The 16,796-nt window shown below is 40.1% G+C and overlaps 1 protein-coding gene and 1 long non-coding RNA gene across 7 annotated transcripts in view; one reads left to right on the top strand and one right to left on the bottom strand.

The window, feature by feature from the left end:
• The window catches only part of smoc1 (SPARC related modular calcium binding 1), a 62,345-nt gene extending 50,891 nt beyond the window's left edge, over nt 1–11,454 (top strand). For 4 of the 6 annotated variants that reach the window (XM_084742445.1, XM_084742444.1, XM_084742443.1 and 1 more), the window contains 2 exons: nt 1,068–1,101; nt 10,433–11,454. In XM_084742445.1, the coding sequence (XP_084598571.1) occupies nt 1,068–1,101; nt 10,433–10,472 (74 nt within the window). In that variant the 3' untranslated portion in view covers nt 10,473–11,454. Of the gene's footprint in view, nt 1–1,067; nt 1,122–10,432 lie in introns of all 6 variants that reach the window. The other 2 variants (XM_084742442.1, XM_084742441.1) reach the window with 2 other exon arrangements.
• Nucleotides 2,027–16,796, bottom strand: part of LOC146311111 (uncharacterized) — a 93,396-nt gene continuing 78,626 nt past the window's right edge. Inside the window, exon 3 of the long non-coding RNA XR_014772283.1 lies at nt 2,027–3,087. This is a non-coding gene — a long non-coding RNA (uncharacterized LOC146311111). The remainder of the gene's footprint in view (nt 3,088–16,796) is intronic.

Raw genomic sequence — 16,796 nt, 5'->3', positions numbered from 1 at the left:
TGCATTATAAATGTACTTATAATGCTACCACTAATTCTAATACTAATACTTAAACTGTGCTTATAATAATGCATAATTATAGCTATGGGCACTCAAGTATTCATAATGCTTTGTAACAATAATCATTACACATTATGAAGACTTATAAGGTCAGGTTTGCAGGGAAGGATCATAATGTATTATAATTGTCATAACTGTAATACATTATAACCATTTTATAATGCATTATAATCACTATGATAACGTGGATTGTTGTACTACAACTGTTTTGGGAGGAAATATTACATTAGTGAAATTTAAATGAAAATCATTCAGTTTAACATTATGAATATTTATTGGGCTTTTATAATTATGAAGTTCTATAACCACAGTATAAAGCATTATAAGTATGTCTATAATGCATTATAATGCCTTGCACACATGGGCATCATAGAGAGTGTTACCAGTATATCAAACTGAGGATTTTTACGAATGAAAGAGGCACTTAGTTGTGTTAAAATGACCAACTTCATGTGTTTTTAAAAGGACAAAAATGTGAAGTACATGACAGAGAACCATTTACATTTATTCCCACATTAGATTATTACTAATACATTCATCATGTCACAGTTTACGAGGTCAAGTCAGTCAGTTGTTTGGAGGAAGGGATGAAGTAACCGTGATGCATGTGACAAACAGATGTGCTGGCAGTCTAAATGAGGTGCACTGCTCCACTTAACATTCACTGATGAGTATTTAGACGGGACTAACGTATTAGTCGATCCTGGAGGCTGTCTGGGCCGGAAAACTAAAACTACTCATCATGAGTGTACAGACTGGTCCTAATAGGGATCATTAGCAACTGTCAAAGCAGCTTACTGCGAGAGGCTGCTGCCAGATATAATCCCACTGTCATACAGCCAGGAGAAGAAGAAGAAATGGTGAAATGAAGTTTTAAGTAGTCAGAAGAATAAACATTATACTATATTTAAAGTGCATTATACTTGTTTTCTTTCATGGTATCTTTTGAGCTGCAGTGACAACAAGACATCTACATCACATTTAATATTTCATCTGTCTCTTTGCAGGTAGCTCAACAACAAGTGGCAGCCAAGGGACAAGGCAAGGGACAAAATTGTTCAGTAAGGCAAACTAATACGCTTTCACTAACTCCGGCTGCCTCTGGCTTTGAGTGCTGTAGCTGGCTCAGTGTATAACCCATTAACATGCATCATTTGTGAAATGCATTGGTTTGGAGTAGATGCAGTAATTGACCCAGCAGCATTAGATTTATGTGATTTGAAACACTTATGTTTGAGGTGTGCGTCCTTGGGTGTTTGTATGGATGTGCAGTTATGTAGCGTGTGTGTGTGTGTGTGTGTGTATGTCCATGGCTGAGACGGAGTACTGTCATCTGTTGTGTTGGTATTTTAAAGAGGGATTTTGTCTCCAGTGAGTGGCATCTTATCATATGTTATGATCATAAAGATAGAAAAGATTTACAGGTTTAAAAAGAATCAAACAACTATTAAGATGACTTCAGTAGGTTTAACACTTATTCTCATTTCATTGATTAATCTGTTTATTATTTTCTCCATTGATAGAGCACAAGGTGTCATCTATAAATGTCTTATTTTATCAGACCAGCAGTCCAAAAATCCAAGATATTAAATTTGCTATCATATCATTTGGGTTAAATTAATACGTTGCCAACATAAGATCATATACAACGTTTGTAAAAGAAGTCATTGCTGACTTTTGACCCATTGAACTGGTCTCCTTGGTGAAAGTCCTGAGTTTGTTTGACCCATCCATCCTCCTCACCGCCTCCATACATAGACTTTCTTGCCCTTAAGAGGGGGAAAATACACTACGGCGGCATCATAGTTTGAGGCATTGGGGGGAACTGACCAAGCTGCCCTATTTGACAGGTTGAGAGTGAGAAAAATCCTCACATTTGAAAAGCTAAAATCAGAGAATCATTGCCTTTTTTGCTTGAAAAATTCCTGAAACATTTAATCAATTAGTAATTTTTGGTCAATTAAGCCCTCAACTTGTTCCTTCTTTGACTTTGACAACAATAAATTGGCTTGAGAAGTCTGAAATTAACAAGAGCCAACAAATGTTATAAAGGAATGATTTACTGACTGTCTTTCTATCTTTTAGTCTTCCTTTCTCCTCTTGATCTCGCAGTTCGATCGGTCAGGATTCCCTATTGAGTGATTATTGGTCTCACTGGTGCCGTTGACTCCAGCCACTGGACCAGTTCAGTGCCACATAGCGCTGAGGTCATGTGTTTACCCTGGCGCTGCCTCACCGCGCCTGGAGAACAGTGGCTCGGAGCGGGCATAACGTCAGGCCTCTCGGACCCTGGGCACAGCTGCCAGGATAAACAGCCCCCGGTTCTGGAAGAGCAGAGAAAGGAGGCTCGGTCGGGTGTATTTTGCTGTGGTCACCGAACCTCTCACCTTCATGCTTAAGAGCTGGAGGTAAAAGGCCTGACAGCTTTATATGGCTCCTTCTGCTGCCACTCAGGCACTCTGGGCTAGTGATGATTGCCGAGAGAATGAGGTATTTAAAAAGAGAGAGACAGACAGAGAAAGCCTGCAGGAGTCTGTGAGAACATGTGGCAGCGTTCTGCCTTGACTAAGATAGACGGTCATTGTGTTCAGGTATGCCTAGCTGATCCTCAATGGCCTGGATCCCTTTAAGTCAAGCTGCCTTTGCCAGGTTTTAAATCTTATCATGCTCTGTCGCAGTTTTGGGCCATCACAGGAGTGTTGTCGGACATATTTACAGTTTACAGTACGTGCTTTTTGGTGGAGGATTGTGAGCATGTGGGGCAGAGTGGAGCACATCTGTATGAGGCTCCGCGCTCACTTGACACGTTGGCAGCAGCAAAGGAAAACATCTGAATACCTTGTGTGAGTTTTGAAGTGCTGGAGAGGGTGGCATCCATCGTCTGAAGAGACTGGAAACCTCATTATAGATGAGATATGAAACAGAAGCCCAGGGCAGCGATTTTCTCCGTAAACCCTTCTCACAGTCGGGCCGCTGATGAGCCGCAGGTCTGCTCCTTCAGACGGCCTCAGCATTATGTCTCGTTCACTAAAATGGACAAAATACAAAAAAACATTTCACTGTTAAACTTGTTGCAGTAGGCTTTGGCAGCAGAGTTCATGATGTTCTTTTCGAAAATCTTATTTTCATTTACAAAGACGTAAACAGGGTTTGAATAAGTACAAACACATGCGGGTTAGCATGTATGAATTCTTGCACGCACCAAAGTACACCAAACATGGGCACACAATTATAAGATATTTGAGGGTCTATTGTGTGTGATTATAGCAGTTTTAGTTTGCACTGTTGTTGAGCATGAGTGGTTGTGTATTTCTCATAAACATACAGCACATGCTGCCATGCACTAGAGTCACAGCATGCACAATTTCACACATAGTCAAACTGACAATGATAAAAAGTCATTATTTTATATAAAGGTTGAATGACAGACAGTAATGGACTGCTGTCTGTGTAGTAACTGGATCTGTTTGATGGTAGATGACAGAAATGTTGGTTATTTTTTGGGTGTTTCACACCTAAAGGTCTTGTTACTAAATCAAACTAAAGATATTACCAGGTTTCAATTTTCTAACAAGTCCAGTTTGAATTTACAAAGGCAAAACTCAAACAGTCTAGAAACCTGCAAACACAAGTTGTGGTGGAAATGTTTGATTATTGGTCAAACAGTCAGGGGATAAAAACATAACAAATCCTCCAAATTTCTACCTGGGATATTGTACATCATGGAGCACCGTCACTGTCCGTTAATGCAAACGTCCCACAAAATCACCAGTCACCAAAACAGGAAGAGAAAACATTTTTTAACCAAGGCAATGATACACACTCCAGTGTTCATTTGGCGGTGGTCACAGACCACATCTTTGGGCGGACCAGAGATCAGTTGTTTGATCTGCACCAAAGTTCGAATCCTGTGATCACATCAACCCGAACAAACCACACTCAGGGGTAAATGCTCTAAGGTTTAGTTCAACTGGACTAAACAAGGCTGGTGTGAACCCACAATTAAACTGCGTCAAAAATGGGCTTTCACAAAGTTAGTTTAGCTTTATTTATTTGTGAAAGTATATTTAGATCAACATCTCTTTGAAAAAATGCACATGCTATACATCACAACACATCAGGACAATTCAGTTACACATGAGGCAGTCATCACACACAAACAATCAAAACAATCATAAGAAGGGTCCACAATTAGCACCCATCACTCACCAAATATAAGTAAAAGTCTGCATTGGTGGATAAAATAAAGTGAATTAAATAAAGTTTTACATTTGGTTTGCATAAATTGCAATTCTTTCACTGACCTGTGCTCTCAGCAGTCACAGTTACATTTACTTTATCTAGTTAACGTTAGATACCGGGCTCGATTACCAGCACTGTTGGTAACAGAGGAGAATTTGGTGCCAACCGCAAAAAGTCAGGACGTATGTGGCACAGAGGAGATCTACCTAAAAGGAAAACTGAAGAGCACTTCAGATAAAGGTGTGAGGGGAGTTTTTAATGACATTGTATGTAAAGCAGTTGTGTGGCTGGGTGAAAAATATTTTAGCCACTTGCAGAGAAACCAAAAGTTAATTTTGGACCCTGTGTTATTAAAAATATCAGAATGTAGAACTAAATACTCCCTCAAGGCCCTCGTCCAAAAAAATAAGCTTTGGTTTTTGAACCAGTTCCGTTCAAGATTCTTGGACCCTTGGTGCTATCTGGCAAACCAGTCTGTGTTTCTGACAGTTTTCAGTGGAGCGATTGTAAGAAGGATCTGTCATCAAGAGAAGAAGGAAGGAAAAAATGAAATTTTTTGGTTCCAGTCGTAACAGACTTTTCAGGTTCCGACTTTTGGTGGAAATGCCCCGTAAGGTTCCAGGTCTGGTGCGTGAAATGCTCGTTCCATGTTGGTGGATAAGGCTCGTCAGAGGATTGAGTGTCTCTTCAAGCTGTTCCAGTTAGTTCCAGCAGTGAAGTGCATAGTTCTGAAAACCAGTCTTCCCCAGTTTAAAGTCGATATGAGGAACTTTTAAAGCCAACCTATCCTGTGATCTGGTATCACGGCTGTTCACTTTGAACTCAACTAAGACTGCTAAATATCTCAGAGTCAGCAACCTAGATAGCAAGGCCCTATAAATGAAACACAGGTATGCTGATGCCTTCTAGATGTCACTGATGAACATCTAACCTTTTCAAATAAGGGTGCGGTAAGTTGTCTTGGCATCCAGAGGTTTAAGGGTAGACGGGGTGACAGCAGCATGAGCATACAGGATCCAGTGGAGATATTTTGTTCTTTGAAATATGTTTTTTTCAGATCAAAATATTAATTTTTAGGTGTTCAGGAGGTATTCAGCTTGAGTTTTGTAGGCAAACTGTGAAAATAATTATTTCTACTTTGCTTAAAGAAAAAAATATAATTTTACACTAAAGAGTTGTTTCATGCTGTTAGTAATAATATAATCCTTTATATTATAGGTTTATGATCATATAAATATAAATCTGGTGTCATTAAGTATCGATGATTATGAAGGAATATTGCCACCTTGTTACTGAAGGAATGGCTGCTTTCACCTGTCGAAAGCTATTTTAAACTTCCTGCAGGTGAGGTTTGAGTCGACACAAACAGTCAGAGGTGCACACATGCTTTCTGTGCCCCGTCTGCTGACTCCTCTCTTCCTTTCTCGTCTCCTTTCCTGCTCTCTCTCGTCTCTTCCTCTCCTGTTTGTCCTGGCTGTGTCCGTCATTAGGCAGGAATGAAAGGAGGGCATTATGAGGCAGGCCTGGCACCGAGGCTGCAGGACCATTAGAGAGCCCAGAGCCCTGTCCTCTCAGAGCCAACAGCAATTACTCCACACCACTTGTGTTTTAATTACTGTGACATCAGCTCGACACACTGTGCCGTGTTAAAGGTAACAGAGGTCCACAGAGAGGAGGGTGACAGTTAGATAAGCATTGATTTGCTCACCATCACTACCTGTTACTGAATGACGACTTTACTGACAGTAAACTCAGGCCTGCGTATCCAAGTCCTTTTTTTTCCCCTCGTTGCCACCATGTACAGGTATACCATGATTCCCAGCTCTTGAGCCAAGTGTCTTTATTGGCCGGTCCCTGGTGAGGCGAGGCGATTCACCGCTAGACGGGATCTGCTTTCAGCTCTTTATCACAAGTGGGGCCAAGGTGTCCAGGGAGAGGCCGGGGAGCTTTGTGTTGTTAATGGCACAGACAGTGTCCTCAGTGACTGCGAGGAGAGGAGGGAGAGAACCATTCGCTGCTCTGGAGCCTGGTAATTGCAAAGCCGATTCATCAGCACTACTGTAGCTCGGCTCCTTACAACAGAGACATTTATCTGAGCTAAAGAGAGGAACGACATGACTCATTGGAAAGAGATATCAGGAAATATTGTGGAACTGCATAGTTTAACAGTTAGGACATGCCGCTAACACTGCCAAGGTAAAGGGTTTATGACACTGAATATACAAAATACTAAAGGTCTTGTTATTGATTTGCACCATCTTGCTTGATGGCCATTTAAAAATCCATTAACACCAGAGGAGCCAAACCGCAGTCAAATGGCAGCTGGTCTGAATCTTAGAACTAAAATATCTTAACACTCAAATGTCTCTCCCTGATTTGTTTATATCCTGATCTTTGTTCAACTAATTGCCAGACCCAAAGATGCCAATCTTGGCTGGCCAGTCCTCCTATGATATAGCCTGGAAATCAGACGAATCTGGAGAGCTGATGTTTTCATTTGCTCTAGTGGATTTATCTGCCCCCCCTCCATTCAGACAGAAGCCCACCAGCCTTGCATCTCACAACCATATACTTAATACAGGACGGGTTCTTGATGATGACTGTTACTGGTCCAGATCTGAAAAGTCATGTCACAGGTTTTGCTTCTCTGACTGGTAATAAGTTTATCTAGTTGCGTGCAGTCAGCAAGCCCGTCCAGTGCAGCGCCTCAGACTCCTGAAAGTCCTCATACTGTCAAACAAGGCAGCGTTGATCAAATATGGATGAGGAGTCTGTTACTGCTTGGCCGATTTCTCGCCTAAAATGTTTTCAGAAACATAATTTAATGTACTTTTTAGCTGGAATACAAGAAAAATTGTGAACAGGTGGTCGCCATTTTGTGCCCTGCATGGAGACGGACCAAGCTCTGCTCCATCACACGTGTCACGGCTTTGATTGCTGTAGGTCACGTTTCGTTGCTCTGACTAGTTCTAGGCCTCTCCAGAGGCATTTTTGCCTGCATGTGTTGATAGCAGAAACCAAAAATTAGCTGAGAGGTTCCAGACTAATTCATATTTACAAATTAGTCTGCAAGGCCATCAATCAAACAACTGTTATAACAACTGTTGTTGTGTTTTTTGTATAGTTCCCAGATGGGGGATTGTAATGATGTTGTTGTCCCCTTGATGAGGCCAGAATCAAACATTTAAATTTACTGAGCACATTCATGCTCCTCAGAGGACGAACCCTGTCCATTTTGGACAAATTTTTGCACCAACACTAAAATTTTCTTAATTTCAATTTCTTAAAACTATATCCTAAAAATGCTGTTGCATTAGCTGATCAGCTTTACCACCTCTGTGTGTTGGCACTCGGTTTGGCTAACCATCGAAAGTATTGCTACTCTTGCAGTTAGCAGCTCAGACTACTGTTTGGTGACAGGCTAGTGTGAACTAGCGTGAACAAAGCGTCCGTTGACTGAGGTTTTGCTCATGTTGATGGACAGTTAAACTAGGTGTTGGAAAGTTGGTCAGCTCAAGAGGAAAGTTTGGAACTTCTGCTCATAGTGAGAGGAGGTTTTTGAATGACGAGTAGCGTAGTGTCAAGCCCTTTTATGGGGGAGGGTCTCTCCCCTCTCTGACACTGACGCGTAGAGTTCCAGCCAATCCTGGCTGGTGGAATGAAATAGGAGCTTCTGATGAGGTCACGCCGAGGGCATCCCAAAGTGAGACACTCACTCGTGCTACTCAGAGAACCTGGGTTACGCAAGCAAACTGAAGTTTTCTATTTGTGTTTTAGGTTGAAAAAGAAAAACTTATAATCTGAGTGGATACAAGTGGAATCAGTATTTTTGTAACAAAATCAACATTGATTCTTATAAAAAAGTCACAACTCAAACTGAGAATAGTAAGCGCCAAACCATAACAAAAGTTATCTCTGGGTACTTTGTATAGAACAGGTCCAAACCACACTCTTTATAATATAATTTATCCAACAGTTCCCACCAAGCAAGGCAAGGAAAAAACTTCCTTTTAAAAGCCAGAAATCTCAAGCAGAACCAGGCTTTAAGGTGGGCGGCCATCTGCAGTGACTGGTTTGATTAAGAGACCAATAAGGGAAGATATGGTGGCCATAATATTTTATTTCATACACTTAAAGTATAGGTGAAAGCATCCACCACAACACTCATTCATATGGAAGCTGACCTGTGATTTATGGAGAGCGGAAGGGATTGTAATGCTTCAAGAGTTGAACAGAATACTTTAAATAAAATGCAGCGTATGATTTGTGTCGTGAAATCAGCTGGACTTCTGTTTCACGGCTAACGTAACCAGCACTGACAGAGTGCACCTGCACATCCCCACCCGCACACACGTCCTCATGTAGGCCGGGAGAGTCTAGACACACACACATGCCTAACGCACATCATACAGACAGATGGAAAGACACACAAATTGCACAAATAAACAAATATGCAAACAAATAAACGGGTGCGTACACACACCCACACACATTCATAGACAGTCTGAGTTCTCACAGGGCTCAGGAGGACCTCTGCTCCCCTCTGACAGCCATCTGTAAGCAATCTAAGCTCTTTACCCATCTCCTTTTCTCCCAGGACTCTCCTTCCTTCTCTCTCTCTCCCTTTTCTCTCTCTCTGCCCCCCTCACCCACTCCTCTGATTGATGAGAGGGCCGTTCATCCCGTGTGCAGCATACGCTCACTGTCCCATGCAGTTTCAGCACAAATGCAAGCCAACACACAACCTCAGAGACTGCTGAGTTATATCTTGGTTGTAACATAACATCAGCACATGTGATGGTGCGTATGGACTGTTGCCTTGTGGGTGGGGTACAGCTGCTTAGCAGTCAATTTTTAGCTGGTAACCACTGACTGCATCCTTACCTTACTGTACATAAATGATTGTAAAAGTGAAAAACATTAGAGTTGTTCCAATACCGACACTAGTATCAGCAATGCCTCCAATACAGTTTTTACAGTTTTTACTTATTTACGTAACTTTCTTTAAACTTTGCTTCACACTGCATTTTAAAACCTTAATTACAACACATGATAGCAGAAGACACATTACTATGCTCAAGATGTCAGTGACTTTAAAGGTTTATTTTTATTACACTAATATTATTTTGCAAGGGGAGTGCATTCACGAGACCATGAGAGAATCCAACTCGCCAGGCTTAAAGTTATCCATTTGTGTCTGCACCAAAAGGGGAGTGTACTAGGAGGGGCTACTGGCCGTTACGGGCGTGCGTCCATGGAGGCGTTTGTCTGATTGGTTTAAGTTAAGCCTGTGTTAGACATGATAGACAGGTGGTTCATCCAATCGCCTGCCAAATGATTTTTTTTTAAGTGCTTGCCCTTTTCCAAACAGTTTCTACCAAAGCATCTGGCGTGCCCTGATAAATACATTTGTTGGACAAAATACTGTCCCAAAAATAATTAAGGTATGTGACAGTCACTTTAAGACATCGCTATAATGATGATGATAATATCATAAAAATTCAAGTGCGCCCTTTCAAAGAGCAATGATTTTTTAATTCTTAAGAATATTCAGGAAAGAAACATTTAAATAGCCTAAATATATACAATATAAATAAAATAAAACCACACACCCAAAGCAATAAATAAAATGTACCAAAACTTAAATAAATCGATATACATATATGTTGGTGATATTCTTATGTAAACAAACACGCATGTAAAACACAATGGCCGACAAAACAGTCAATTTGTTTCTGGTTCTTAAGAATACTTAAAATCACAGGACAGGACTTGAGTGTGTTTACTTGTTTAACTTGTTGAAGAAAGGTGGTCGGTTTTAAAAGAAGAAAAACATTATCAGGTGCAGTGGATGGAAATCCAGACAGGCGACATGCAGTACAAATAGTAGTTGTTTTTAAATATTTTTTTAAACCGTATTTGATATTTTATTTCAAGTGTGTGTACGTGTGTGTCTAAGTGAGCTTCTGCCTGTTGAGCAATGCCACTGTCTTGTCACGCAACTGCCATGTATGAGTGCTATGTGTGACTGCATGCCGGACACTAAAACAGATGAGTGAATATTTGTCTTTTTTTCTTCCTCCCTCCGGCTCTTGTCTGTCTGTCTGCCTGCCTGCCTTTCTGTTCCCAGTAGGTCGTCTGGTGTGAGAAGAGAAGGATCCAGAAGCTGAGACGAGAGCAGAGGGCACAGAGGGAAGGCATCTGTACGCTTGCTGACAGGAAAGAGAAAGATGGAGCAGAAAAATTAAGAAGTTCCTGAGTTTCAAAAAAAAAAAAAAAAAAAAATGAACAGAAAAACGAAAAGAAAACGAAGCGGCGCCAAAATATTTGCACTTTCTCCTCCCTATGTTTGACATTTTATCTGTTTGTACGTGTTTTTTTTTTTCTCTTGAAGTGACTGAAAAGGTCTAGTAAGGATGAGAATATATTTGTAAAAAGTTGACTCACTACTGGAAGATGTGTATGTTACCACATTTCCCCTCGTGTTTAGTCTGCTGTTGTGATTCGTTCTGTCCTCAGATAACAGGAACAGGCACTAACACACAATTTGTGGCTATTAAATCGAACTTACATTTCCCCTGTTACATATAGCAGCGCACAGGCCAGTGGCAGCTCACTACAGAGGAGCTCAGAGTGAGGCACAATCAGCCCAAGTGTTGCTCAGTCAAGACAAATTCATAAGGAAGAACTTATGGCAATGTCAACCAGTTTAAACGAATGTGTAATGTTGTATGTGAGCATGCAATATTAAGTGAACGGCATGTATTAGAATTAAACTGTGACCATGAAGTCTAATTTATCAGCACAGAGTTAGCTGTATGAATCCCCTTGCACTGTACAGAACTTTTTGGATGCATTAACGTTTTGGGTTACGAATCAGATCTTTGTGAACAATGTTCGAGATGTGTTAGGTCTGGTTTTTGTTCAGTCTGTGCTGTACCAGTGTTGGGAAAAGCTTGCTGTAAGTAAGTAATTACCTTATTTGCTTCCCACAGAATTAAAGGTGTACCCTTTGTACAACTAAAAACCAATGCAAGACCATGTCGTAGTTTGTAGTTTTCTTTGTTTTCAGCATTTCTGCATTAGGTGCCTTGAGGTTTCCACTGTTTTTCTACTTTTTACAAAGTTTGTGCTGCAAAAACAAGAAATAATTAAAGCTGAAAAAAAAAAAAAATCAAAGGCAAATAGTGAGAGATTGTGAGAACTGAAAAATGTGTTGCAGCTATGAGTAATAAAGGTAACACAGTGTGAGTACTGCTAAAGTCACGCATTTCTTCCTCCAACACTGGTACAGTACATACAGTCTTACTAACACAACTTAACACTGTAGCACCCAGCAGGTAAAACCTTTTCACGTGCATGTATGAACATATTAAAGCTGCATTAATTAATTTTTGACCACTAGAGGGCAGAGGCACTCCAAAATTAGAGACACAACCCCCTGAACTATTATTGCCTCATGAAGTTTTTATATCTACATGTGAGAAATAAGTTGCTTCCTTATAAATGTAGTCCAAAAGTACAATATTTACTCTCTTTTAGTTCTGTTTTGGTCTCCATAAAATGACAAACTACAGGGCTGAAAAATTAAGTCAAGCGAGTCACTTCCCATTGACCCCCCCCCCACCCCCCTGTAATAAAATGGCCAGTTTTTACAGCAGAAATAAAAATGTTTACAGCCTGGTACAAAAAACAGTTTTGGTCTCAATAGCTAATTTCCCTGTTCATTACAACTATATGGTAGCTGAATTTATATATAATTCAGCTGTTTAAATTCTATTATGGCTTAAAGTTAGCAGTAATTAAGGTGGCTAGCCACTACATGCAGTAGCAGCTTCATTCGGCCACCTTAGCTCCACCTCTTTGCCCGTTTTTGGAGTAGGCATTGCCGAGATGGTGACACCCAGAGCCACCGCACTGAGCTTCACAGTGGCTCTTCTGAAACCCATGGGTGACGTAATTGAGACAATGTCCATGCTTAATACAGTCCATGGTCTCCGCCAACTGTTAAATGCTTCACTACATTCACCAGCCAGTTGCTAATATTGTCTGTCTGGTGTTTGGTGCTGGACAGGTAGCATGTGGTTGGTTTATTTGCTGAAAATGGCTTGATGACAGACCAAACTATATAATAAATGTGCCATAAAAACAAAGTTTATATATAAAAATAAAGAGCTACAGATGTTGGATGATAATTCCCTGAGAGACTGCTTAATGTTGATTTATAAAAAAATATTAATTAATGCAGCTTTAAGCTCAAACCACAGTGAAGTCCATTGGTTTACACACATCTGTCAGACTGTTGTTCTGTGTAATTTCATGTTGAGTTACAAGTAGTTTTATTACATAATGTTAGTATTATTCATTCATACTCAGCTAAAGAGTCTGGTATTTCCAGTATGTTAATGGTGAATTCCACATGTTTTTGATTTTTTTTTCTGAAGTATTTGGTTCTTCCTGGTTCACCAGGTTCCACAAATTACAACATCATCAACAAATCTCTGACAAAGACCCCCTGGTGGGGATTTTATTTTATTTTTTTTTTCCAAAACAGACTGCAGACTGAGTTTTAAGTATTTTTTTAATATTACCAGGAAAAAGAGGTGGCACAGATGATTAAACCCAACCAGTAAATGAAGTAAGATGTTTACATGGCTCAGTGTCCCGTTAACATCAGCTCATTTCAGCTGTCATATTCACGTTTATCCCAGTTATTGTAAACAACATGTGGCATTTACAAATGCCAGTTCCAAAAATAAATATTTGAGTCTCCCCAGTAATATCAGAGTACATTTTGTGTATGTAAACACATTCGTTGTCTGTCCTCCAACAGTTGATGTCAGTCCTGCTCTGTGAAACACTCACCACCACACATACTTGGAGCTTTGCCACCTTACGTAAGACAACGCAGTAAGTCTTTTAAAATACTCTCCGGGGTGTCCGATTAATAGGAAAACGACTGAGCAGGGAGGGAAAAAACGCGAGAAAGAGAGGTTTTGGAATGTAAAAAAAAATAAAATTTCCTCGTTACATTTGGAAACCGTTGAGTTTGAAAAATTGGAGAATCATGAGTTTGTTGTTGTGGTCTGAATGCTTGTGTATTTTTCTTTTCTTTTTTTCTTTTTGAGTTGTGTATTTCTTAGCATATTCCCAAGAGTCACTGCCGTGGCTCATGAACGTGAAACAAACAAAAAAAAAGGCTCCTATTGTAAATATGTACAATAACCATTATGTGTTGTTTGTTTTACTAAATTTCATTGTGAGTCGTTCACTTACTTCACTGTCATTCTGGCTAATTGTAAAATATATATATATACATTTCACTGTGTTTACATCATGTCAAACATTAGGCTATTACAGTAGCTAATTCACAACATTGAAATCTTTAGACCAGACTGGATATTATCAGCTCTGAGCACTGTTTATTGTATCTGTGGTCGGGTTATTTGACTATTTCAGCTTGTATTTACGATTCCTGCCATCATCACTACACTCGGTCAAGAATGTATACAATATCTGGTGCTTAATCCGCTACAATCACAAGTCCAGTCAGGTCTAATTTGAAGTGGACAGTTATGCCAAGACCGAGTAAAGAAACTTCTCTTTCTTAGACGGCTGTGCAGCCTCTCCTGAGTGCCTGCTTTCGGTCCAGATTTGAACACTGGGCTTGTGTGTCTGCTGAAGTGCTTCCAGACGCTGCAGAGCTGCAGATCACATAAGAGATCTAAAACAACCTAACAGGCTAGTAATCACTGCTAATCACGATGGGGGATGTATATAGTGCAGGGGGCTTACAGATGACTGTCAGTCTGACAGGGAGAAGCCCAGATTGTCTCGCTGCTCGCCGGCCACTTTTCCACTGCAAAGCCCCAACGGGCATCTCAAAATGTTTTGACAATATTTCTTATTCATAGTCGAAGAAATCAGATCTGTTGGAAAACAAAACTCTGAGACGTGTTGTCTTTGGGTGAAATTGGTCAATGTAAATTATGTGGCTTGAGGTGCAGCTGTTTGGCTAAGCAATGAAAATGCTTCTCCACTTTAGGATGGGCCTTATTTCCTGAGATATTTGAACCAGCATCACAACAGACAAGTACAAGATGAAACAATAGACAGGACCAACAAGAAAAAAAAGGCTGTTTTTAGAGGCAAACAACTGATAAAACAGAGTTTATGAACTGCATCTTGGCACACGGCAGTAGTACACCTGGGTTGTATCACTTTTCTGGGTATCGTGCGTTTTTTTCCCCACCTAAACTGTGACATAAATTTAAAGTGGCCATAATGAGAAAAAGGTCTGTAGATGCCCCACATTCAGAACAACTGAAAAACAACACCACCAGTTATTTCTTACTTAACACCTCACCATTCTAGTGACTGAGGCATGAGACCCTCAAGAGTTGATTTTGGCTACCAGAGCAGAAAAATCTCAGATAAAGCTGCCATGAAGAATAAAAGTGCACACACTAACATGCATTATTTTGCAATTATTTTTCTGTTTTGACTTAAGTTGGCATTACTACAAATGCAAAAGTATTTTTAGAAGCTCCTCAGAAACAGTGTCCAGGTAGATGTTTTCTTTCACAGAACTAAAATGTCTCTCTTCTCTTCCTGCTTAGTTGCACTTACACACGTGCTACAATCCTGCCAGAAAACAACAACAAACGCAACAATAATACAGAATTGATCCTGATACTGTTTAGCATCACATCTATTCAAACTTTGCTCTGTTTGGAAGCACTCTTGTGCAATGGAAAAGCATTTAGAGCTGCAACAGAGGACAAGCTCTCTCAGGGGGTAGAAGGAGTTTAATACTGACCCCTATTGGTGAAGATGGTTCACTGCAGCCTGCAAGTTCACACATTGACCTGTGTTCCCCTGGTATGCACATGGAGTTTACACACACACACACACACACACACTACACAATATCAACCAAGCAGATTGGATTTCATGAAGTGACAATAAATAAATATTTTTAAAGGATGATGTCTTGCAATTTTCTTCTTCTTTTATTAGGGACTCATGTGTCATTACTTAAGTGCAATTTGCGTAAAGTTTGTATAGCATGAAAAATGACACGAGAAATTGTCAGATACTTTTATTGCAGGGCTGAAACTAATTATTATATTCATTCTCAAATAATTGGTCAATAATTTTCTCGATTAGTCAAGTAGTTCTTCGCTCCATTACCAAAATAGTTGATTAATTTAATATTTGACAATTAATTGATTAATTGACTAAATGTTGCAGCTCTAATTATCTGAACATTACGAATGACTAAAGACGGACTCTCTGGTTGTTATTAATAATAATTAGTTAATTGTCTCCTTGCTTAAATGTTGAAACTGGACTACAAAGATGCACTCTGTTTGGCCTGTTGATTTGTGTGGTGGTGGTGTGAGATCCTCTGATTTAGTGATGAGACTTCAAAGGTGCGGATGTTGTCAGTGCATGATGGGAGGCGGAGGGCTTCGGGGGTGAGATCGCCATTGATGGGGGTGGTTTTGGAAACGGGGGAGACAGGGAGGGGAGGGGAGGGGAGGGTTGTATCACAGATGAAATTGGAGCCAAGAGGCAGCTGCAGTACATCTGTCTTGTACTGACACATGTGGCATTTGACTTCCAGTGTGAAGTTCAAAAGAGTTTTATAATGACGCAGCTGCTTAGGGATGTATGTGCATGTGTGTGTGTGTGTGTGTGTGTGTGTGTGTGTGTGTGTGTGTTTTTTTTCCTTTGTTGAAGGTGGGGTGGAGGGTAGGCGAGTTGCCAAAGGGGGTTTCATAGGTGAGGACTGGAATTTGGGGTTTTGAAAGTGACGTGTGGGCAGTACAGGTGCTGCATGCTGTTTTACAGTGTATATGCAGGAATCCTGAAGTTAATTTTAATCCCCTTTAAGACCCTGGTAACACGTCCTAATAACTATCACTAATGAATGGTAAATAGATAGTCGTTAAACTTTAGTTAAGAGTTATTTTAGTGTTAACAAACATTCTAAAAATGTTTAAATAAGCTTTATAAACCATTTATTAAGCAAATTTTAGTTTTATCAGTTGCAGCTTTACAATGGTCACCAAAATATTATATAAAACACTCTCAAATCATCAAATATAGCAGCTTGGTCAGTGGTCCTACAGTCTATGATTCAAGCTCTGGCTCTGTAGTTACCCCAGGCAAGGCTCCCTGGACAGACATTCAAAATAAAGGAACAAAAACCGCTTGAGAAAGTTTAAGCAACAAAACTATTTGGTTAAGTTAAAGGTAGAGCCAGTAGGATTTGTCTGAGCTGCTCCTGAATGCATCAGGATGTCAAATACCAGTGTTTTGTGTTGGAGAAACATCCCGAGTACAGCAAAACGATGAGGAAAAAAAAAGGAAATACAAAAAGAGGGCAGAGTCAACACACATCTAGTGGGTCATAAGTGATGATTTAAGTGATGATGGTCATTTAGGAAAATGTTGCAGATTATACCTTTAAGGAAAAGATCAGGAGT

Source organism: Lutjanus erythropterus, chromosome 18 (genome assembly GCF_056507025.1).
Source record: "Lutjanus erythropterus isolate fLutEry1 chromosome 18, fLutEry1.hap2, whole genome shotgun sequence".
NCBI lineage: Eukaryota > Metazoa > Chordata > Actinopteri > Lutjaniformes > Lutjanidae > Lutjanus > Lutjanus erythropterus.
Note: the sequence above shows the minus strand (reverse complement) of the source record. Positions and strands in the feature narration are given on the sequence as shown.